We start from the raw sequence: 25,677 nt of genomic DNA on the forward strand, positions 1-25,677 counted from the left end.
ACATACAGATGTATGTGGTCCGATGAATGTTGAGGCTCATGGCGGATATCGTTATTTTCTCACCTTCACAGATGACTTAAGCAGATATGGGTATATCTACTTAATGAAACATAAGTCTGAAACATTTGAAAAGTTCAAAGAATTTCAGAGTGAAGTTGAAAATCATCGTAACAAGAAAATAAAATTCCTACGATCTGATCGTGGAGGAGAATATTTGAGTTACGAGTTCGGTGTACATTTGAAACAATGCGGAATAGTTTCGCAACTCACGTCACCCGGAACACCACAGCGTAATGGTGTCCGAACGTCGTAATCGTACTTTACTTGATATGGTGCGATCTATGATGTCTCTTACTGATTTACCGCTATCGTTTTCGGGTTATGCTCTAGAGACGGCCGCATTCACGTTAAATAGGGCACCATCAAAATCCGTTGAGACGACGCCTTATGAACTGTGGTTTGGCAAGAAACCAAAGTTGTCATTTCTGAAAGTTTGGGGTTGCGATGCTTATGTGAAAAAGCTTCAACCTGATAAGCTCGAACCCAAATCGGAGAAATGTGTCTTCATAGGATATCCAAAGGAAACTATTGGATACACCTTCTATCACAGATCCGAAGGCAAGACTTTTGTTACTAAATTCGGAAACTTTCTAGAGAAGGAGTTTCTCTCGAAAGAAGTGAGTGGGAGGAAAATAGAACTTGATGAGGTAACTGTACTTGCTCCCTTATTGGAAAGTAGTACATCACAGAAACCAGTTTCTGTGACACCTACACCAATTAGTGAGGAAGCTAATGATGATGATCATGAAACTTCAGAACAAGATACTACTGAGCCTCGTAGATCAACCAGAGTAAGATCCGCACCAGAGTGGTACGGTAATCCTGTTCTGGAAGTCATGCTACTAGATCATGATGAACCTACGAACTATGGAGAAGCGATGGTGAGCCCAAATTCCGAAAAATGGCTTGAAGCCATGAAATCTAAGATGGGATCCATGTATGAGAACAAAGTATGGACTTTGGTTGACTTGCCCAATGATCGGCAAGCAATTGAGAATAAATGGATCTTCAAGAAGAAGACTGACGCTGACGGTAATGTTACTGTCTACAAAGCTCGACTTGTCGCAAAAGGTTTTCGACAAGTTCAAGGGATTGACTACGATGAGACCTTCTCACCCGTAGCGATGCTTAAGTCTGTCCGAATCATGTTAGCAATTGCCGCATTTTATGATTATGAAATTTGGCAAATGGATGTCAAAACTGCATTCCTGAATGGATTTCTGGAAGAAGAGTTGTATATGATGCAGCCGGAAGGTTTTGTCGATCCAAAGGGAGCTAACAAAGTGTGCAAGCTCCAGCGATCCATTTATGGACTGGTGCAAGCCTCTCGGAGTTGGAATAAACGCTTTGATAGTGTGATCAAAGCATTTGGTTTTGTACAGACTTTTGGAGAAGCCTTTATTTACAAGAAAGTGAGTGGGAGCTCTGTAGCATTTCTGGATAGCATAAAGGGATACTTGAATAAGAGTTTTTCAATGAAAGACCTCGGTGAAGCTGCTTACATATTGGGCATTAAGATCTATAGAGACAGATCGAGACGCTTAATTGGACTTTCACAAAGCACATACCTTGACAAAGTTTTGAAAAAGTTCAAAATGGATCAAGCAAAGAAAGGATTCTTGCCTGTGTTACAAGGTGTGAAATTGAGTAAGACTCAACGCCCGGCCAATGCAGAAGATAAAGAGAAAATGAAAGATGTTCCCTATGCTTCAGCCATAGGCTCTATCATGTATGCAATGCTGTGTACCAGACCTGATGTGTATCTTGCTATAAGTCTAGCAGGGAGGTACCAAAGTAATCCAGGAGTGGATCACTGGACAGCGGTCAAGAACATCCTGAAATACCTGAAAAGGACTAAGGATATGTTTCTCATATATGAAGGTGACAAAGAGCTCATCGTAAATGGTTACGTTGATGCAAGCTTTGACACTGATCCGGACGATTCTAAATCGCAAACCGGATACGTGTTTACATTAAACGGTGGAGCTGTCAGTTGGTGCAGTTCTAAACAAAGCGTTGTGGCGGGATCTACATGTGAAGCGGAGTACATAGCTGCTTCGGAAGCAGCAAACGAAGGAGTCTGGATGAAGGAGTTCATATCCGATCTAGTTGTCATACCTAGTGCATCGGGTCCAATAAAAATCTTTTGTGACAATACTGGTGCAATTGCCTTGGCAAAGGAATCCAGATTTCACAAGAGAACCAAGCACATCAAGAGACGTTTCAATTCCATCCGGGATCTAGTCCATGTGGGAGACATAGAGATTTGCAAGATACATACGGATCTGAATGTTGCAGACCCGTTGACTAAGCCTCTTCCACGAGCAAAACATGATCAGCACCAAAGCTCCATGGGTGTTAGAATCATTACCGTGTAATCTAGATTATTGACTCTAGTGCAAGTGGGAGACTGAAGGAAATATGCCCTAGAGGCAATAATAATGTTATTATTTTATTTCCTTATATCATGATAAATGTTTATTATTCATGCTAGAATTGTATTATCCGGAAACATAATACTTGTGTGAATACATAGACAAACTAAACGTCACTAGTATGCCACTACTTGACTAGCGCGTTAATCAAACATGGTTATGTTTCCTAACCATAGACATGTGTTGTCATTTGATTAACGGGATCACATTATTAGGAGAATGATGTGATTGACATGACCCATTCCATTAGCTTAGCACCCGATCGTTTAGTATGTTGCTATTGCTTTCTTCATGACTTATACATGTTCCTATGACTATGAGATTACGCAACTCACGTTTGCCGGAGGAACACTTTGTGTGCTACCAAACGTCACAACGTAACTGGGCGATTATAAAGGAGCTCTACAGGTGTCTCCAAAGGTACATGTTGGGTTGGCATATTTCGAGATTAGGATTTGTCACTCCGATTGTCGGAGAGGTATCTCTGGGCCCTCTCGGTAATGCACATCACACAAGCCTTGCAAGCATTGCAACTAATGAGTTAGTTGCGAGATGATGTATTACGTAACGAGGAAAGAGACTTGCCGGTAACGAGATTGAACTAGGTATTGAGATACCGACGATCGAATCTCGGGCAAGTAACATACCGATGACAAAGGGAACAACGTATGTTGTTATGCAGTCTGACCGATAAAGATCTTCGTAGAATATGTGGGAGCCAATATGAGCATCCAGGTTCCGCTATTGGTTATTGACCGGAGACATGTCTCGGTCATGTCTACATTGTTCTCGAACCCGTAGGGTCCGCACGCTTAAGGTTTCGATGACAGTTATATGAGTTTATGAGTTTTTGATGTACTGAAGTTAGTTCGGAGTCCCAGATGTGATCACAGACATAACGAGGAGTCTCGAAATGTTTGAGACATAACGATTGATATATTGGACAGCTATATTTGGACATCGGAAGTGTTCCAGGTGATTTCGGAAAAAACCGGAGTGCCGGAGGGTTACCGGAACCCCCCCGGGAGAAGTAATGGGCCATATGGGCCTTAGTGGAGAGAGAGAAGGGCAGCCAGGGTGGGCCGTGCGCCTCCTCCCCCCTGGTCCGAATTGGACTAGGATAGGGGGGGGGCGCCCCCCTTTCCTTCTCCCTCCCCACTTCCTTTCCCCCTCCTAGTAGGAGTCCTACTCCTACTAGGCGTAGGACTCCTCCTTGGCGCGCCAATAGGGCCGGCCGGCCTCCTCCCCTTGCTCCTTTATATACGGGGGCAGGGGGCACCCCTAGACACATAAGTTGATCCTCGTGATCGTTTTCTTAGCCATGTGCGGTGCCCCCTTCCACCATATACCTCGATAATATTGTAGTGGTGCTTAGGCGAAGCCCTGCGACAGTTGAACATCAAGATCGTCACCACGCCGTCGTGCTGACGGAACTCTTCGCCGACACTTTGCTGGATCAGAGTCTGGGGATCGTCATCGAGCTGGACGTGTGCTAGAACTCGGAGGTGCCGTAGTTTCGGTGCTTGATCGATCGGGCCGTGAAGATGTACGACTACATGAACCGCGTTGTCATAACGCTTCCGCTGTTGGTCTACAAGGGTACGTAGATCACACTCTCCCCTCTCATTGCTATGCATCACCATGATCTTGTGTGTACGTAGGATTTTTTTGAAATTACTACGTTCCCCAGCACTCATTAGTTGCAATGCTTGCCAGGCTTATGTGATGTGCATTACCGAGAGGGCCCAGAGATACCTCTCCGACAATCGGAGTGACAAATCCTAATCTCGAAATACGCCAACCCAACATGTACCTTTGGAGACACCTGTAGAGCTCCTTTATAATCACCCAGTTACGTTGTGACGTTTGGTAGCACACAAAGTGTTCCTCCGGCAAACGGGAGTTGCATAATATCATAGTCATAGGAACATGTATAAGTCATGAAGAAAGCAATAGCAACATACTAAACGATCGGGTGTTAAGCTAATGGAATGGGTCATGTCAATCACATCATTCTCCTAATGATGTGATCCCATTAATCAAATGACAACACATGTCTATGGTTAGGAAACATAACCATCTTTGATTAACGAGCTAGTCAAGTAGAGGCACACTAGTGACTTTTAGTTTGTCTATATATTCACACAAGTATTATGTTTCCGGATAATACAATTCTAGCATGAATCATAAACTTTTATCATGATATAAGGAAATAAATAATAACTTTATTATTGCCTCTAGGGCATATTTCCTTCACCTCCGGTGCCCCTCTTCTATTATATAAGTCATTTTGACCTAGAAAAAAAATGAGGGGAGGACTTTTGGGACGAAGCGCCACCGTCTCGAGGCGGAACTTGGGCAGGAGCGCTTTTGCCCTCCGGCGGAGCGATTCCGCCGGTGGAACTTCCTTCCCGGAGGGAGAAATCGTCGTCATCATCATCACCAACAACTCTCCCATCTTGGGGAGGGCAATCTCCATCAACATCTTCAACAACACCATCTCCTCTCAAACCCTAGTTCATATCTTGTGTTCAATCTTTGTACCGGAACCTTAGATTGGTGCTTGTGGGTGACTAGTAGTGTTGATTACATCTTGTGTTGATTACTATATGGTTTATTTGGTGCAAGATTATATGTTCAGATCCATTATGCTATTTAATACCCCTCTGATCTTGAGCATGATTATCATTTGTGAGTAGTTACTTTTGTTCTTGAGGTCACGGGAGAGATCTTGTTGCAAGTAATCATGTGAACTTGATATGTGGTCGATATTTTGATGGTATGTATGTTGTGATTCCCTTAGTGGTGTCATGTGAACGTCGACTACATGGCACCTCACCATATTTGGGCCTAAGGGAATGCATTATGGAGTAGTTATTAGATGATGGGTTGCGAGGGTGATAGAAATCAAACCAACATGATGAAATTCCCGTGTACCCTCAAGAACGCTTTGCTTATCATAAGAAACCGTTTTGGCATGTCCTTTGCCACAAAAGGATTGGGCTACCTTGCTGCACTTTTGTTACCGTTACCGTTACTTTCTCGTTACAAATTATCTTGCTATCAAACTACTTGTTACTTATAATTTCAGTGCTTGCAGAGAATACCTTGCTGAAAACCACTTGTCATTTCCTTCTGCTTCTCGTTCGGTTCGACACTCTTACTTGTCGAAAGGACTACGATTGGTCCCCTATACTTGTGGGTCATCAAAGACTGAAGATTCCCCTCTCTGGAGCCCCAAACGGGTTCCAGATCTGGCCTCCCGATGAAGAACAGGAGGTGGCGACGGCTCCATATCGTGAAACGCGATGAAACTTTCTCCTCGATTTTTTTCTCCGAAAATAGGATTTTATAGCGTCAGAATTAGGGTCAGGGGGGCCACCAGGTGGGCACAACCCACCAGGGTGCGCCTAGAGGGGGTGGCGTGCCCTGGTGTATCATGCTCACCCAGGGCACCCCCTTCGGTAGTTCTTGGTCCCAATATTTTTTATTTATTCTGAAATAAATCACCAAAAAGTATCGTTCCAATCCAAGAATTTTTATTTTTGCACAAAAACAACACCATGATAGTTCTGCTAAAAACATCGTCAGTCCGGATTAGTTTCATTCAAATCATGAAAATTAGAGTCCAAAACAAGAGCAAAAGTGTTAGAAAAAGTAGACACGAGGGAGACGTATCAACTTCATTTTGAGCCAATAAAATACATCTTTTGTCAAAAAAAACCGAAACAACAAACCACACATAAGTACATAAGAGTTCATATGAATAGGTCACCAGTAGACAACAACTCACAAAAGAGTTCCTAACTTCATCTACTACCCCTATAAAAGCACGAAAAATATATCCAATTCATCATTTAAACCGTCTAATCACAAAATCTAAAGGTTCAAAATCTTTCAATGTTGGGCACCAACAATGTTGAGCGCATCAACAACCCACTAAGGGCATCTCCAACGCAGACCCTCAAAGCACCCATAACCATCCGAACTGCGGTTATTTGAGCCGAGGAGCCACAGGTGATCTACGCGGTAGGGAAATTTTCATTGTGCAATAGTCGCACACCGTGTAGCCCAACAGTCCCACTCTACAGGCACACCCCCTAGAGTGTGCTGCATGCTAGCATTAAGAGCGTTCGACACATGTTAGGGTAAAGTAGTACACCCCTGCAGGGTTAAATCTTCGAATAGTCGTGTCTGTGGTTATGGATGACTTGGAGATTTTTATGAGATCATAGAAAAAAACTTCAACTAATAGTTAATAAACTTTCTTAGATGTGAGTGCCCAGGGGATATTTTTTATCGTTGGTGATGCGAATGAGGATGCAACGTAGTGCTATGACGTGGTGGTTAGGTTTAACTAGATGGTTCTTACACACTCTCATGCCTTATCTCTGATAGATGCACATTGTAGTGTGTCTCTGTAGAATGCTAATGGTTGATGTCTCTGTAGAATGCTAATGCTTGCTGCCACACTCTCGTGCCTTTTCTTGAGAATGTTGCATACTTAGTATAGACCGGATGTAAGTCTTGCGAGTGTAGTTGGATACTCACCTTGCTATATTTATTCTTTTGATTTGGATGCTGCTTCAGACGGTAGCATTTGAAACAGGTAATCTCTCTAGTGGCGAATGGCGCCAATAGTTATTGTTATCTCATGAAGTGACCTTGCAGGGATATGAACGTCATTTGCTTTTCTTTAGCCTTCTTAAGGCATTTGTGAAATTGTACCCGTCTAAGGCATGTTTCTCTTTCGTTGTGAGAAATGTAGCTTGGTTGTAAGATCTTGTATGTATTCATTTGTTAAATATTACTTGTTGAAGTTGTTGTATTTGTCTAAAGTACACTCCACATCAATTTTCTCTGCCGCAATGACTACAAGCCCCATCTGGCAGTGTTTGTTTCTTTCTCCATTGACTCGATCAAGCATTATCCTCACTCGTGTCTTCTCCTGCTTTTGAAATTGAAACCATTGTATCATCAACACCAACATGTGCGATTTGATGCAAGTAAACCATCAGTGCAACTGTCAAACACAAAAACATCTCTGAACTAGATCATCGACACGTCGTAACAAATCACGACAACCTTCAAGGGTGAGGTAGGAACAAGGACCTCACGGACCTAATAGCTCGATGCAGGGAATTCCTCGCGCTGAGCTCCACCAATTGCAAACATTGCACTGGACCTGACAAATTTAGCTGCAACATCATCCATAGAATCATCTCCTCTAAATCTATCGCGTGATAAGGGACTGACCTCAATTTCTCCTCGGGCATGGCTCTCCCCAAAATTCGTAGAGCCATCTTCGAGCACGCCTTCACCAGAGCACAAGCCTCCGCCTTTATGTGCTCTCGAGCACACATGACTTCCTTCCCCACAGATATTCTGCCTAGAGCAACTCAAGACCCGTGCAAGGAGCCAGGGCTCGCATGAGTGGCGGCTTGACGACAGGAGAGTAGTGGCTAGAAATCTTGTCAGAAAGGACGATAACACGGGGCAATAGTCAAGGGGTGGATGGCGGAGTGAGAGCCATCATGAGAGAGATTTGATCCCGTTTATTGCAAAAATCCTTCAAACCGGTTAATTTTTGAATTTTCAATTTGATTTTCCTGATTTTGAACGAGTCTATAAATACTACTCCTAGTATAGTAAATAAAAAACAGAAAAAGAAACAAAGAAAAAAAATCATGGCCCACCGCCCGACGAGCGTGACACCTGTGCCGGGGTCGCGTACACCTCGGCTGACCGTGCTCCCACCAGAGGAAAGGCCCCCGCGGAGGACGGCTCCACCGCCGACGCGCACGTGGTACTGGTTCCATCCGCTCCCCGCCGAGGCAGCCGGCGCCGACAACGCCGACGACCCGCTCGCCGCGGGCAACGCAGACCATCCCGACCCGCTCCCCGTCGAGGCAGCCGACGCCAACAACCCGGACCTCCTACTAGCCGACGCCGACGCGGAGGACGAGGACGAGGCCGACAACAACGACCACCTCGACCACCCGCTCGGCGCCGAGGCAGCCGACGGCGACCACCCCGACCTCCCTCTCGGCGGCGAGGAGGCCGACGGCGACCACCCAGACCTCCCGCTCCCCGCCGAGGAGGCCGACAGCGACCACCACGACCTCCCGCTCCCCGCCGAGGAGGTCGACGGCGACCACCACGACCTCCCGCTCGCCGCCGAGGAGGCCGACGGCGACCACCACAACCTCCCGCTCGCTGACGCCGACGCGGACGCGGAGGAAGACGCAGAGGCCGAAGCCGGGGCCGACGACCCCGCCGAGCTCCCCCGGATGCCCCTCCTGCCGCCGCTCTCCTGGGCCCGCTGCCGGAGCCGTCTTCGCCCCTGGCGTACCATCCCGCTGCAATGCCGCTTGAGGTATTTCACCATTTCTTTCTTTCTTTCTTTCTTGTTGAGAATTGCATGTTAGTGTTGGATCTTAGGAATTGCGTGTAAGCTAGACTAGATAGTAATAGCAAGAATTGTTTCCCTCTCATTGTTGTTCTTCCAGCACTTGTCGCCACGGAATCCATGCAGTAACAATGGTGTTCTGTGCCGTTGACCGGAGTCCATACAGTAACTGTGTTGGTGTTGGTGTTCATGTTGGTGCCAACCTCACCTCTGTTAGACTCATATCGCTGTTCGGGCATTCAATCGAACGGTCGGTGGGCATGTAGTTACCAGGCAGTTGTACTTGCTGCAGCACGTGTAGATACTAGCATCATGTACATTGTTGGGAATTACCATGTCCTCTCAATCAAATCAACGGCTGATCGTCCTGTACTGAAACTGCATGGCATAATAAGAACAGTTTAATCTCCAGCTACTTTACATTATGTGTTGAATACCTGCAGTTTGGCTGTTATCTGCATCCTTGAAGCTGAGCACTCTTGTTATGAACCAGCTGCCTTCTCCATACTGCAAGCCTAACCACACTACCCATATTAATATCAATATAGATACATCATATACTTTCTCTTTGCTTATACAGTTCACACTCTTTTCCCAACCTTGCTATTTTCTCTTATTCCGACCTTGATTTCCACCTCAAATCCATGGACAGACCATGGCTTCTTTGTATATGTGGAACATGCAGCAGTTCTTGGGCCTAATGTTTTGCTGTAGTAGGCTAGAGGTTGTTCGTTTTGCATAAGCAGTCTTCTTGGTGAAGTGCATCACAGGCTTATTTCGTTTTCTTGTATCTTTTTCAACCTGCAGGAATTCGATCAGTGGGGGGCCCCGTCCATTTGGCGGCAGAGGAGGAGGAGGACGATGACGACTAGTCGTAGGTGAGGGGATTTCATAACCTAACCTTTCCCTTTCTAGAAGAAGCAAGTAGACATGTTTATTCAGATAATTCAGTTCCTCTATTTGGTCGTATTTGCTGCCAGTAATATTTTTATTTGTAAAGCTAGTAAAAATTATGGAACTTAAAATACAAAATCAGTTGATTTATCTCTTCAGCCTTAACAAAAAAGATTTAGCCCATTTTTCTTGTGTTGAATAACCTGGGAACAAAATTCCGGTTCCTATACAATACCAAATTAAATCTAGTTTATGCACATGAGCTGTATTTCTTGGTCTTGTTATTTTATTTTATTTTTCCAATACTCCGAGAATTAGATTGTTTATTTTCTTCGGTGAGAAAAAATGTAGTAGTGGTCTTGAATCTGTTTTGCACAAGAGTACAGATGTTGGTGTAGATACTATTTGCTGCATAAACATGATATTTGGAGTCTTACTTTAGTGGAGTGCTCATATGATTGTGCTTGGAAAACGATTTTATGATAGGTTTTGTTAGGACTTGGGAGACTTGTCTGAAACTGTATTAGTCTTGTACATAAGCAAAAGTAATTGCTTGGGAGGTGCCATGTCGATATAAGAGTCTTTCTGCACATGACAAAAGATGTTCTGCAGCAAGTAAGACGTACTGATTCCACATTTCTGTCGTTCATTCAGATAAGTATCATCTGCTGCTAGCAGAAATTACAGAACCTACAAAGCCAAATTGTTATTGCCTCAGGTTTTATCTTGATCAAATTGTTATTGATTATTAATTTGTCAATGCAGAGTACAGCGGAGTCCTGACAGTTCACCTCTTCAAAAGTTTTCGCCCCTCAGAAACGATGACAGCAGAACTGAACGCCTGCTTTTGGCATGTAGATAGATAGGTTCAGGTTCGGAAAACTCAGCAGCTGTGGTATTCAGAAAACTCAGCAGCCAAACTTGCTTCAATCTTATTTTGTCTTGCGGTTCTATGATTCAGAACTGCTTGGATCATTGCGTGCAATGGTTGAACAGTATTTTGGTGATGCTGGTTGTAGTAGTTGTTGCAGACTTGCAGTGTCGCTCTTCTGACATTGATCTCTGTTATGTCATTGGTACTGTTTCCTGGATGAAGCATTACACTGTAGATGTTCTTGCAGCGAGTTGATGATGCTGCATTCCTTTTTGATGGATGCTTTTTTTTTTGCATAAATGGAGAATATAGTGGTTCTTTGATGGATGCATTTTTGCATAAATGGAGAATGTAGTGGTTCTTGCAGTAAACTGGTGATCATGTATTTCTTTTAGATGGTGCATTTCATGTAGTCAAAAAAGGTAGTTCGTTCTTGAATGAACTGATGATCCTGTTTTCCACTGCGCCGTTTTGATCTTGTTTCTCTGTGTGGGGATTCTTGCAATGAGTCGATGATCCTGCAATTTTTTTAGACGATACATTTTGCGTAATTGGAAAATGCAGTGGGGTTTTCCCTTGAATTGCTGGTATATTTGTAGCAGTGCTGTACGAACAAAATTCAGATTTTATCCAACATCACTGTTTTCAGGTTTTGTACATAAGCTGCCTTCTTTTTCTTTCATTTTTTGCTAATTTTCAGTCGACTGTTTCTTATTTTGCTCTCAGTTGAATTTCCGGCAGCACGATCTGTCTTTGTGATTCACGCTCGCTCTGGTGTCCAATGTTCTTTTTCCGGTTCCTCTTAATGAATGAAACGTAGCGCTGGCTACTTTTCGTCATATTGGTCAACCCATTTTGATTCTGCGCCTGTTTTTCCTGGGTTTTTTTCCTTGGTTGGTTCATTCGCATCTTAGCAGTAGGGATAGAAGAGCAGTGGAGAGAGGGCTAGATGGACGGCGGGAGCTGACCTTCTTCCCAGACGATCTGTTCTGCGTCGTGGTGCGGGGGCGAGGTGTCGGGCGGCGCCTAGCGACAGCGCTCCGGTATTGCTTTCCCGTTCCTCGAGTGGGCGCCGGCCTACAGGCTGGGCACCTTCAAGTCGGCCCTCACCATCTGTATTTCTTCCCGTTACTGGGTGTTTGTCTCCGGTCTCCATGACCGATCTCTTAACTTTTAAGAGCGGTGGAGAGAGATGCGACATGGCGAGCAGGAGCCGGGTGAGACGGTCAGGAGCTGCCGGCATCACCGTAGGAGGTTGGTTTCTGCACCCACATTTCCTCTATGTTTATGGCATCAAGGATGATTTGCTGTTGTTTTGATTCTGTGCTTGCGGAGTTGCAATGCCGTTGATTGGGGAGTTCAGATCTGTAGTTTCATCCGTGTTTTCTCAGTTTCAGTTGCTCACGTAGGTTGGTTTCGCAATGCCTCCTAAGGAACTTGTTGATGTAACTAAGATAGTTAGACATCCTCTTGGATGCTTAATTAGTGTTATACACGTGTCATTTATTTAGTAAATTTATTTCCCCCTTTTTGAGTTGGGCCATGCATTATTGTACTATTTTGGCTCAGTAGCATTAGGATTGATTTTTTGTCCCTTCTCTTTCAAGATGCCCTGTTCCAAAACTATTAAAGTGCAATATCTAACTTTCCAGAATCTTCTGGTTTCATCTCCATAAGAGTGGCTTACTTTTTTTCATCACCAAAGAACTGTCCAGGGGCGTGGAAGCTAGCTATCCATGTGCCTGAACCATGAGTTGGTTGTGAGATCTTATGGGTTTCAGCTCTAGCATACCACAACTTGTTTGGGTTAAAGGCAAAATTACCTAGACTAAATTTCATTTTATCATTCAGTTATATGAGTGAGAATACGAAACTGCAGACAAACAACGACAATAAGGAGACTATAAACTGAATATAGTATACTCACCTTCTTTATGTCTTCTCATCTTTAGTTATTTGTTCACTAATTCTTCATCATCTTTGCCTTGCATTTCATTATTTTTGCCTTGTCTAGTTATCTTTCATCAGTGCTCGGTCTCTCATTCTTCATTTTGTTTCATCAGTCACGTTTTTATGTCTTCTCATTTTTGGTTATTTTCTCAGTATTTTTTCCGTTTGTATGTCTTTCATCAGTTATTTTGCCCCTCAGTCTCCAGTCTATATTTCTTCTTGGGTATGTATTTGTCCCTATGCCGTTCTCAGTATTGGACACTTATCTGTATCTTTTATTGGTTGGATCTGTGTGAGAAGGAAGATTTGATGATGGATGTAGACACACTTTTGCCATCGATTAGAGGGCGTTTGCTCGTTCAGCTCTAAATGAACACACTCTTTGCTCATGTCTTTCTATGTTCAGTCCAAGTGTTGTGTTTATTTAGCAAATAGAGACTGTAACACTCCTATGCTTTTCTCTGTCTGCAATCCTATATTTTTCAGTCTGAATATAAACACTCTGTTTTTCTCCATCTGCAAATAGGGAAATAAACACTCTGTTTTTCTCTATCTGCAAATAGAGAAATAAACACTCTGCTCTTCTCTGTGTGCAATCCTATATTTTTCAATGTTTCTTCAGTCATCTTACTATTCAGCCACCGTTCTGTCTTGTTTATTTAGTCCTGTTTACTCTCTATCTCCAGTTCTTCAGTATTCAGTGTTTTCTTTTTGAAATATCAGTTTTTTTCAGTGTTTCTTTATTCTCATTTATGTTTTGTTTTTCTGCCTGCAGGTTTGATGATGGATATTAGGACACTCACCTTTACATGTAGGGTTGGATTAGATGGGTGTATTTTTTTTCTCTAGTTGTAAAATGAAACAAGGTACAAACACAATGGACACACATGTCCTTTTTTCAATTCATTTTTAGTGTCAACCGTTAAGCACAACGCCATTTTTTAGCATCTTTCTTTTATTTTTGCACCGACACAGCTCATAATTCAAATTCAATCATCGTTTGTTTGTCTTACCATTGCTATCACGTAGGTTGGCATGATCCAGAAGCGCGAAGAAGACAGATCCGTCTATGCATCTCTGGTGAAGGAAATCAAGTATTTGTTAAGTCTTCGAGAAACTTGTATTACTCATGTTATTCGTAGTTAAAATAAGGCTAGTGATTGTCTGGCTAGTTTTGGTAGAACTGAAGGTAGAACCATGACGTGGATCGGTTCAGGTCCTCCCATGGTTATGGACTTGGGTGTTTGAGGATTGTAAGAACATTGTGATAGTAATACCGTTTTTTCACCCGCAAAAAGAAAAGAACAATGGCTGATAATGTGGCCAAAGTTTTATATTGAAATCCTTTTTGTACCTATAAGCATTTATGTGGAATTCAGTTTTTTTTTGTACCTGCTGCAACCGTTCCAGCATATCATTGATCTCACGTTGTTAAGACAAGACAACAAAAGAAGAAAGTGTCTAACCAACAAGAAAACAAAAGAAGAGTGTCTAACCAACAAGACAACAAAAGAAGAGTGTGTCTAACCAAGAATGCCTAACTGCAATAAGATGCTCTCCTCAGTGGACACGGTTTGTTACCGCAACAGAGAATGGTTTGCACAAATGTGACGCAGTTTCCGGAGCACGGAGGCACAGTTGGCATGTGGGGTCATGCTCCCGCCCCCGAACCGCGAGCATATCAACAGTGAGGATGCGCCCATGAAGCACAAGCCAGATGAACATTTTGCATTTAGGCGTTGTGTGCGCGTTCCAAAGCATGGAAGCGTCGAACATTATATGTCAAGGCTGCCGAGTAAACACCATTGGCCGTCAATTCTAGGTGGTGGGATCATCATGACCAGGATGTAGGTTGGTGGTGGCGAGCACTCCCTAAAGATAAACAAATTACCGGAGTTGCTCAATGGTGCTAATTTTTGCCACCGCGCGCAGCCAAGCCTCGCCCTGAAGCTTGAAATAAACCGTCCTTCACTTCTTGGTGGCGATCCGGACGAGGTATTGCATGGCTCCCTACCCATCTAGCTTCATGCCACCTTCCTTCCGTTTCACAGTTGAAATAGAGGCCCAAAAAAGTTCCATATCTGCCTCATCACAAGATTTGATCCCACCCAAGGCCTATCGTGTGGTCGTTTCAAAACCTTGGCCAGCGAAGCCGAATATCCCTTCCAACTCTCTCCAAGTCTGCAATGCCAAGCCCGCGAAGATCATCCCATGCTGAGTTCAACAAGAGGCTTGCACCCAGATTGGATTATTCTCCTCACGACCATTTCATCATCATTGCTCCAAGGACATGCTTGCTGCCCGACCATCTCCCAATCCCAAAGTCCATTGTATCGAACATGACCATCATCCTGGAGTAGGATAACACGTTGCAACGATGTGCACACGTTCATAACATACTTCAAAAACCATATGTGGCGCTGCAAGAATCCAGTAATGGCCAGCTCCTTGAGGTGGTGATGGCGCTGAAGCGCCTCGAGTGAGCTCAGTCTCATGCTCCCGTAATTTGGCTCCTCCTCCGAGCAAGGCACATGGATGTGCAGGACCTCGAGTGATGGTGCGGCCAACAGGAGGCGGCGTGGCCATGTGATGTCCCAGTTCGCAGGCAGATCGGCGACAAGGAGCTTTTTGAGATTGAGCAATGGCTTGGCCGGTGGAGCGGGCAACATCCATCTTCTCAGCCCGGTGAAGCGGAGGACGAGATTCGTCATGGTAGGGGGCATACCGGTGATGTAATGGCCGAAGTAATCCATGCACCGCTTCCGTACAATCAAGCTTTCTGCCGCAAATGTGAGGTTAGTGTGCATGAGGCTAGGGACGGAGCCGAATACGAGTTTTGTAGTGTTGGTTAGGCAGCACGCCAGACGGACAAGCACTCCTCCGTCCGGGTTTATTGGGCCCGTAAGCCAAAACTCAGAGACCAAGGCAAAACATTAAAGCTAATGATGTTTGATTTCCGAGCGGGACAGCAACCAATCAGATTTTAAAATAGTTATGGCGTGCAGCCGGTTGCACATTTCCCCTTCCTATGTAGCCAATCACGTGCCATGTTTAGCGCTAGCAGCAGTTATTGCATGCAGCCGGTTTCTGCGCTTCTTCGCATGCAACTAATTACGAGAAAGTTTAACCAATCGAACGCATATCCGGTGAAGTGGGATCGAGGGGGCCTTAGAAAAGCATACACGGCTAGTTGGCTTACGGGTCTAATAAACCCGGACGGAGGGAATACATAGGAAGGGGAAACGTGCAACCGGCTACACGCCATAACTACTTTAAAATCTGATTGGTTGTTGTCCCGCTCAGAAATCAAACGTCATTAGTTTTAATGCTTTGCCTTGGTCTCTGAGTTTTGGCTTACGGGCCCAATAAACCCGGACGGAGGGAGTATTATGTTACCACAAGCACCTCTTTCCTCATTAAATACTTGCCACATAAGCAAATTTGTATTGGGATGTGTTAAGTTACTATCTAAGTTACCCCCACTATGACTAGCCTAATTAACTACATGAGTAATTAACTATTCCATCCGTACCGGTGTACCAGTCGTGCACACCGGGATCAAGGTGGAGGGGAAAACGAGAGAACTTGATGTTTATTTTTAATTAATACCATTGAATGCAATGAGCTGACCACTACATGTCATGCTAGGTAGTTTCAAGTCATTATAAGCATACATGCCCCACGTCCTTTGTTTGTGATAAGAAACAAGGAATAAGGTGGAAGTTAATGCACCACGCTCAAACATTTTGGAATTATTTGGTTTTCGTAATGTGCCTAATGCACCAGTATAGATGGAGTATCTGAGTATTTGATTGCATGCAGTCATGGACTAGGAAAGGATTGGACGAGATGAGTATCTGACTATTTGTTTGTGAAATATTTTTAGGCATTGATGTTTGCATGTGGATTGGATGAGATAAATTCACAGTTTGTTTTCCTTAAACTCTCAACTTGCTACATTTCACATGCCACAAGTTGGAACTTGTATAAGGTTGGCCATAATGGGAGTAATTTAGCTAGTAACATAACACACCTCAAAACAAGTTTGCTTATGCGGCAAATAGTTAATAAAAATAGAGAGGTGTTTTTTTCTTTGCGAATGAAAGAGCAAGATGTTTATCTCTACTCGTATAGGGGGACTTGGTAGCTTTCGTTCCACGGTTTTATTCTGTCTGGTTTATTTTTGTCTCACCTTCCATCACCATCTCCTCGCCTTGGTTTTTTCACCCTCCCAATAAAAATTTCCTGGCCTTTTCAAACTTTTCTGAACAAGCACGTTACAAACGGGCATGAACCGATAGTTTTAATCATCTGTTAGAAAGGGTCATTGCCAGGCTGAATAATTGGAGAGAAAAAATCTGTCAATGGGAGGAAAGGAAATCTTATTGAAAGTAGTCATACAAGCAATCTGTGTTTTTGCCATGTATGTGTTTAATATTCCAAAGAAACTTTGCAAGGAAATGACTAATGCAATGGCTGAGTTTTGGTGGGGATATTCTGAGAATACAAAACGTATGTACTGGATGGCATGGTGGAGGATGTGCATTCCTAATAGAGATGGATGTATGGACTTTCATGATTTACATTCTTTCAACTTAGCAATGCTTGTTAGAGATATGATAGGCAAATCAACACGAGGAAGAACGAAAACAAGCAGGAGACACGAGATCTAACGTGGAAAACCCCTCCAACACGAAGGGGGAGAAACCATGGGGGCCAGCCAGCCAAACTTCACTATATGGGGGAGGTTACAAACTCTGGGGATTTATAACCGATTCAACTTATCCCATGCGGCGGTTTACAAGAGGTATATATAACACAGGTGACCTCGGTCAAATATTGATCCGTACCAGCGACGGGTCTCGCTCCGCTCGCTCGTTAGAAGTTAGTTTTTCTCTTTATACTTGAATTTGGAGCATAACATAACAATGCTTGCAAAACAGTCCAAGAGATTTGTTTCTACTCTTGATTCCCTTTATGCACAAGTTTTGAAAGCGAAGTATTTCCCAAATTGCTTGTAGCTAAAAACGGGTTCAAAAAATGGGTCTAGTTTCACTTGGCAAAAGTATTGTGGCCGGTCTAAATATGTTCAAGAGAGGGCACATATGGCGTGTTGGAATAGGGGAATTGATTAATATTTGGGAAAATCATTGGGTGTCGCGCAGCCCCTCTCGTATGATACAAACCAAGGGGGAATACATTGTTGCAATCTGTGAATGAGCTAGTGGTGGTGGTAAACGAAGTCGCCGGCCGCCGACAGCTGGAGCGCCTCCTTACGGCCAGGCCAACAGACATCTTCCTCGCGCTACGACTCCTCGATAGTGCGCTCCAAGGTCTCTTGCAATGTCGCATGGTACGCGGCATCAACCTCCGCGTTCTCCTGCCTCACCACCCATGTCGAAGGTGGAGGGCAGGTGTCGATCTGGACGATGCCGCGGTGGCGCATGTCATGCTCGGTGGCGAACCACACATCCTAGTTCGGGGTGTCTGGCGCATACGCCGGGTCGTGGCGCTACTCTGTCGTGAGGAGAGCACACCGCTTGCGGATCTCCTCCACACGCGCCTGCTCGAACTGTGTCATGGCCGGCAGCGGAATGCGGTGGGGGTCGAGGTGCCAGGCAGCTATGCGGGAGGTTGGTATCCGACCACGGCAGCGGGACGCGGTACTCCAGTGGCACTACACACGGTGCATGGGGATGTACAGTCAGTCGCGTGGTCGGCTAGCCCTCCCCCATGGCAACAAAGTGAAGCTAGCCGGCCCACGTGATGAGCCCGCCTTGTCGTCGTGCTTGGCCTTGCCCTTTCCCTTGTTGAAGAACCCCATGGCGACTAGGATTTGTGTCAGACGGTGAGAGAGCATGCGCGGCAAGATGTGCACCGGAGTTGGGAAGAGAAATGGATGAAACCGCCCCCGCACGCTTGCTATTTAAAAAGATGTGTAAACTCTGGATGCTGTCCTGCGGAGCCGAGGTAGGTGACGGCATCGACTATAACCGTGGGGAGGACGCACATCTGTATGGACACAATTCAAACGCAAATTTGGAAAAATCTGTCCACATAGACAACAAGCGGACGAGATTTGGCTTTGCAGCCGCGTATTTGGATCCGAATGAACACGCGCAGAGCAAATGCACTACGGAGTTGCCCTTATAAACCACTCTCTCCACCTGTAAACTCTACTAAATGTTACGGCGCAAGCCCAGCCAAGCGGCGACTCGGCGGGCGAGCAAGCGACAAATGGCCGTACATGGGCATGCTACCTGGGCTGATTAACACAGAGGGCAAGAAAGCCCGGCCCAGAGCAGCTGGTCTGAGAGATACCGCCAAGAGCAGCACTCTATCGCCTCTCCCTTTTCTTTACGATGCAAAAGGATTTTGTATAAGCGAGCGCTACAAATCAACTGGATAATTTGAGCCAGTTTTAAACCGCCACTGGAACCGTCGGATCACAGATTACAGGTGTCTGATTCGTTCTCCTCGAGCAGCACATCCCTCGCCTCATACTCCCGCACGCAAGACCACTGTAGCTCCGGTGATGCCCATGACAACATCAACTCACAGCTCCGACGACGCCTTGCACATCGGCTTCCAGCAACCAATGGTTGCGTTGTCGTGGCATCACGTGCTGCAACACAGCTCCGCCGTCGGCCATGGCAGCAACTCATTGCCTCTTCCTGTTGCAACGTAGCTCCACCGTCCGCCATGGCAGCAGTGTCGTCGCAGCATCACGTGCTCCAACGCAGCTCCATCATCAGACATGGCAGCAGCTCCTCGCCACTCCTGCTGCAACGCAACTCTGTCATCGCCGTGGCAACAACGCCGTCATATCGTCGCATGCTGCAACCCAGCTCCGCCGCTGGCCATGGCAGCAGCCCGTCGCCTCCTGCTGCAATGCAGCGCCACCGTCGGCGTGACAGTAGTGTCATTGTAGCATCATGCTGCAACACAGCTCCACCGCCGGCCTTGGCAGCAGCTTGTCAACACTCCTGCCGTAGCTTGGCCGCCATGGCGAGATCCACGAGGAGGCATCCCTCTGGCTTTGCAACACCGGTGCCCGGGATGAGAAGCAGCGTCGGCGGCCAGGATGGGAAGTAGCCCCGGTGGCTGTAAGTCTTGCTGCAACATGCAACGGTGGAGCAACAAGCAGCGGAGTGGGTCGCGAGGCCATGCACAATGCACGGAGCAAGAAAGAAGAAGATGGGATGGAGAAAATGGGTGATGGAGTGACACTCCCCGTTGGATAAGGCTGGTCTTAATGGGGTGAGTCATATACTAGTATCATACATATGATACTAGTGTATAATATTATTTCTGTAATGCATAGTATCATAAATTAATATCTTAGGTTTGCTTATTAATTGTCATGCATGACACAAAGTAGTACAACATTTGATATGATACGGTATCATAATAAGATACCACATCATCTCTTTTCTTATTTAATTGTGTTTCATATCTTCCAAAAAAAATAGTTGGCATACATATACCGCTTATGATACTCCCATTACGACCAGCCTAAGAAAGTCGTGGTGGACATTGGTGCCAAGGCACGTGGCAAGCGGTGAGGGCAGTTTACCTCCAGCCAGCCACTTTGCGTTCTTAACTTATACAATTAAAAACTCTTTCGCTCATGACAAGAAAAAAATCATCAACCAGGAAAACCGACCCCTTGACCCCCATCGTACGTGCAGGAAATGTATAGGTCCTCTGTTTCACGATGTTTGGAGAGTTGGAGTCCAACAAGAGCAAAACAATCGCCCGGTGCAATCAATCAAATCATTTCCACTTTATACAAGAGAGAAAGCTGCAGCAATGGAGCTACATGCTCTTACAGGGAAAACCTGGGACAGATCAGAGCCTCGTATGGACACAGAGAAGGTTTATTAGCGGACGCAGGAGGGCAGGGTGAAGCCGTGGCACATGTAGGCCAGCACAATGTATATGATCGCCAGTAGGATGAGGATCACCGCGGCTCTGCAACACAAACGAACAAGCTAACAAGAGTAAAATTTTACTGCTGAAGGTAAAATTGTTGCTCATTGGTAAGAGAAGCATCTAAGAAGAAATTCTTTGAGCACGCGCGTTCTCCCTGCCACAGATTCGGCGCCTCTAGTAACTAGATGCAAAAAAAAGTGACTAGACTGTTTAAGTAAAAACAGCGACATTGGATTGTTAATGAAAAACGTTTTCTCAATACAATGATCTACTTTTTTTACTGACATTCAAAGGCTCTAGTCAATGTTGCGCGCCGAGACTTTAAAATACCATGTGCTATTAACGGAGGGATTAGCTATCTGCAGGAATTTTAATCGTTGGGGGTCGCCTCTTTAATTAATCTCAAGAGGCACAAGTTTGGAGTCGCGCGACAACTATGCCCATTTAATTGTTATTACTCCCTCCGTTCCTAAATATAACCCTTTTTAGAGAATCCATTACAAACTACATATGGATCAAAATGATTGAATTTACACTCTAAATATGTCTATATACATCCGTATATAGTTCGTATTGGAATCTGTAAAAAGTCTTATATTTAAAAATGAAGGGAGTAGTATGCATTTAATTAGTTTTAGTGTGTATATATAAACTCATTGAAAATTAATAATGGAAGCGAGAACTTGAAAACTCAAGTTTATAATTGAAGCGTACGACCAAAAACTAGTAGTACAAAGGATATTTGCTTACGTGAGCTTCACATTTCTCCACCACACAGTGTTCCTGAAACGGTGAGCTTGCCGCTTGAACCGCATCGTGTTTCCTTGCATAGTTGTGGTCTTGTCGACTAACATCTCCAGACGATCGCCTCTCTCGAGCACCTTGTCGATGTTATCAATCATAATACTCCTCACCTGCAAGGGAACAACAACTCAACAAACAGCCGCTGAATTACGAGAGAAATATTTGGGGCTACTGAAGTCCAGAGTAAGAGTAAGGAATGTAACAGGGTTCACATTAATTCCATAAATTTCACATCCTTATCAACTAACCGTAAGTGAGCATGGGCTCTCTTGTTACATAAGATGAGGATCACACAATTAAATTGCGCTAAAGATTGTATTTGCTGAAAGGGAAGGATATATAAGAGAAACAACATAAGGCGATACCTGATCCATTTCACCCTTCATGCGGGTTATGCAATCGGCGTTGGGGTCGTTTGAGTAGTAGTCCATTTGCTTGCTCAAAACCCTCGAGAACTCGTCGTTCATCGCGTAAGCAAGAGCCGTGAGAGCTGCACGACCATACGTCTTGACAAACTTTCCATGGATGTCTTCAAGAAACGCGAAGGGAATCCGTCCTGCAACATAGAGGAAGGTAGAGTTATCAACAAAAAGTTCTTGCAAAGAACGATGGATTATTATTGCTATCAATGTTAACATCACGAAATGAGAATATAGTTATCATCCAGACCAAGTCGACTAGGAATTAATCTTTTTTGCACCATCCGTTGAAATTTCAGTGCCAAATAGCAAGTGATACCACATCATCTTTTGGTCAAGTGATAAATGAAGTGTTTATTAGTCCCAATGCTGGACGTAGAATGCAATGTAAAATAGGTGGGAATTTGGCAATTAATAATTAGCATGATCAAACAAGTTGCAAACCCAATGGATCAATCTCCGCATTAGGCTCTCGTAATGGTAGTATCATAGCTTATCACGCATGCCAACTAGACCATTTTGATGAGTTGTCATAGAATTAAGTTAAGAAAGGGAGTATTGAGTATCATATCATGATACTTGTATCATAATAAATATTGCATTTTTTGTCCGTGTCCCCGTCGGACATGTTTTTGGTCCATGTCGCCCTTCGTAGCCGCATCAATGCCACGTCGGGGGTTTGCCCTGTTTTCCATGGCGGATGTGCAGTTTTGTCCCCGAAGGCCGTCGGGCACGTTTTCTTGCATGTGTTACTATGTGTCTTGCGTGACAGTAATAAATTCATGTGAAATACTATTAATCTATGATGATACTATGCATTACAGATGTAATAATATCATATACATGATACTAATCAGTACGGACAGCCTTAGCACTCCACCCACACATGTGTCCACCACATGGCTTGTCGATCTGTTGTTGTTGCAATCACATCCACAAAACCCGCCCCAGATCCGGCCGCGAGACTTAATTATCGATGAAGATGAGGTGCCTCGTCCACACGGGAATTATTCCGGCCGGCTCATCTACACTTCGCACGAATTCAATTCACCATAGGTAGGCGGCGATGCATTTTTTGAAAATTAATGGGCCGGAGGAAGAGGACGGTGATCGATGAATTCCATCAATCAATATATCCATGGCGATGATGGTTGTAATGTACTAGTAGTACGGTGACTTACGTCCTGACGCGGCGGTGGCGTCGTCGTCGGTCATGCAGAGCGCGGTGAGGCCGTCGGCGCGCATGACGTGGAAGACGTAGAGGCCCTGGGTGTAGGAGACGCGGCAGTCGGCGGCGTCGCCTCCGCCGGCGGCGTGGAGGCGCTCGAGGATCTGCCGCGCGACGGCGCCCGCGTTGGTGGTGGTGCCCCCCGCGCCGTGCTCCGCCAGCACCGCGGCGCCCCGCGCCACCACCGCGTACTGGATCTTCTTTCCCATGGCCGCCCGCGATCACCCAACGAGAACGAGGGACGGGACGATCGATCCCTCCTCCGTCCGCCCCCTTTCCGCCTCCCGAACGAGGAGGAGAAAACCGAGAACAGGAGAGAGGAGAGGAGAGGCGCCGCGGCTGTTTGACACGGGCACGATCGCCTCCGCGATACGTCGTAGGAGTACTATACTCAAGTAGAGTAGTAGTAATGGTGGTACGCCACGCGCGCGGGCGGTTTACTTTTCGGGGCCCGGCGGGCACGGGCGTGTGGATCACGCTTTTAGTTTCGGGCCTGTTCCGTGCGTTCGAGCGATTGACTAGTTGGTTGTCTTTTTTTTTTTGGAGATTTTGGACTAGTTGGTTGTCTGAACGAATCTCTCAGTTTCCGGGCTGAGTTCCCTCCGTGCACGATACAAGTACGAGCCGAGGCGAACCAACCTGTGGTTGAATGATTAGAGGGACTGTGGTATCTCCAGCCCACCAGGGTTCAAATCCCGGTGCTCGCATTTATTCCTGGATTTTATTTCAGGATTTCCGGCGATGCGCATTCAGTGGGAGGAGACGTTCCCGTCGACGACGAGGTGGCTACGGTGACTTTGTAAATTTCAAGATGATATTTCGACGACGAGTTCCCTCCGTGCACGATACAACTACGAGCCGAGCCCGAGACGCGTATGCCATCGTAGTATTTCCTTTGCGGTTTTTGCTGACGAGGGCACATGTTCAAAAATATTGTATAGTCCATGTATTTTTTTGCGGGGTAGTCTATGTTTTTTTCTCGAGAAAACTTTTTAAATTTATCCATCTTCAATCATGGCAGTGCAACGAAAACCAAAAATAATAAAAAATACATACATATCCGTAGACCACCGAGCGACGACTAGAAGCACTGAAGCGAGCCAAAGACGCACAGCTGTTATCACCCCTCTCTCGCCGGAGCTGGGCAAAACTTGTTGTAGTAGACAGTCGGGAAGTCATTGTGCTAAAGCCTCGTAGGACCAGCGCATCAGAACAGCAGCCGCCGCCAATGAAGAGACAGATAGATCGGAAGCATCCAACCTAAAGATACACGAACATAGACGAACGCAAACTGGATCCGAGTAGATCCACTAAACAGGGCCGGGCAGGCAAAATCCTGGGGCCTGTGCGAAACTCTAAAACAGGGCCCTATCTCACACACACAAAAAACTAATAAACAATTCTAATGTGTATGACATAATATTTTACATAACAATTGAATATATTAAGAATCATACGTATTTAACTCCAAGTTGCATAATGTTTATTTGAACATCATCATTCTTTTTGTGTTCTTTGAAATGAAACCTTCAATGATATCAATTATTGAGTCTTTGTTGTGTCATTATAGTACACACTAGATCACTGAGGGCGCGCGTTACTGCGCCCGTCCATTTTTCCAATAGAATGATAGAAAGCTACTAAATATATAAAAAGATGAAAGAGTTAAATTCTTATTTTTAGTGAAATACTCTAACTTCTGAAACATTTTGTGCAAATGAAATACTGGTCATTTTACATGACTATTATCTTCTATACTTGTCGGGAATGACATACAGAGCTCAAAAAGGAAAAGGCACACATCCATCAGCAATATAAACTACACGAAGTAGTCGGCATGTGCATTATGCAACTCTGAACAAAATTAGTGAAGTGATTGCTCTGTTGGGATCATGACAAGACAGTTAGACTCGTAGCGGAAATCTCTATAACAAGCTATATAATGTAAATTTAAATGTGGAAAATAGTACAAACCTGAACAGAGTCGTCGTTATGTGCAAAAGAAGTCGGCGGTTCATGTGGGTGGTGGAAAAGGATGTATTCAAGTTGAGTTTGGAGTAGAGGTGCTATGCTTATACTGTGGATGTTCAGCTGGTTCTGAAGTTAGATAAAGAGGGATTTGTGTGCGTCCTTGACCAAACTGCGGTGTTAGTGATGAAGAAGAGGACAATAGAAGCGTATAGATAAACAGGCCAAGACAATGCAAATACCATTTTGTAAGCAGCCTGAAAATTGAAGCCGAACTTGGTTGTGTACATTAGAAACTAAACTATGTAAAAACTATGCAAAGATGAGTATAAATTGTTCTTGACATGGCAGCAGCTATGGAATCAATCACAGTTTTAGTTGGCTCAGTGGATATATATCAATCAGCAACACTTAAATCTGTAGCATCCTCGTTCAATCTGATGAACAAGAAAGATAGTGATGAAAGTACTGAACTAAAGATGCATCATAAGGGTATCTTATGATATAATTTGTACACGTCAATAGGTTGCAGCAATGCCCTACTCTCATGACCCGGAATAAGAAAATTATAAATGACAGGATGATCCATTTGGAAAGAGTACCAAGAAATTGTAAACACTCTTTGTTCTGAAATACTATGCAAGGGAAAGATGATTCTAGGAATAAAAGGCACATACACTGTAAAGAACCATTCATCTAAT

General features: G+C 44.8%; 3 protein-coding genes across 3 annotated transcripts; 1 reads left to right on the forward strand and 2 right to left on the reverse strand.

Moving 5' to 3' along the window:
* Positions 1 to 8,182: 8,182 nt before the first annotated feature.
* LOC125516995 (uncharacterized) lies at positions 8,183 to 13,907 on the forward strand. Its single transcript, XM_048682235.2, has 5 exons — positions 8,183 to 8,871; positions 9,712 to 9,782; positions 10,564 to 11,926; positions 13,398 to 13,488; positions 13,652 to 13,907. The coding sequence occupies exons 1-2, from the start codon at positions 8,183 to 8,185 to the stop codon at positions 9,767 to 9,769; spliced, it is 747 nt and encodes a 248-aa protein (XP_048538192.1). The 3' UTR covers positions 9,770 to 9,782; positions 10,564 to 11,926; positions 13,398 to 13,488; positions 13,652 to 13,907.
* A 919-nt stretch (positions 13,908 to 14,826) lies between these two features.
* Positions 14,827 to 18,068, reverse strand: LOC147966518 (uncharacterized). Its single transcript, XM_087530857.1, has 2 exons — positions 17,991 to 18,068; positions 14,827 to 15,534 (listed from the first exon to the last, which is right to left on the reverse strand). Exons 1-2 carry the CDS (start codon positions 18,066 to 18,068, stop codon positions 14,827 to 14,829), a joined length of 786 nt encoding a protein of 261 aa, XP_087386983.1.
* Positions 18,069 to 20,357: 2,289 nt separating this feature from the next.
* On the reverse strand, positions 20,358 to 23,377 carry LOC125512902 (vesicle-associated membrane protein 711). The gene is made up of 4 exons (XM_048677968.2): positions 22,962 to 23,377; positions 21,727 to 21,917; positions 21,308 to 21,471; positions 20,358 to 20,596 (listed from the first exon to the last, which is right to left on the reverse strand). The coding sequence occupies exons 1-4, from the start codon at positions 23,215 to 23,217 to the stop codon at positions 20,506 to 20,508; spliced, it is 702 nt and encodes a 233-aa protein (XP_048533925.1). The 5' UTR covers positions 23,218 to 23,377; the 3' UTR covers positions 20,358 to 20,505.
* Between the last annotated feature and the right edge of the window lie 2,300 nt (positions 23,378 to 25,677).

This window comes from Triticum urartu, chromosome 6A (assembly GCF_056163025.1).
Source record: "Triticum urartu cultivar PI428250 chromosome 6A, HENAU_Tu73, whole genome shotgun sequence".
NCBI lineage: Eukaryota > Viridiplantae > Streptophyta > Magnoliopsida > Poales > Poaceae > Triticum > Triticum urartu.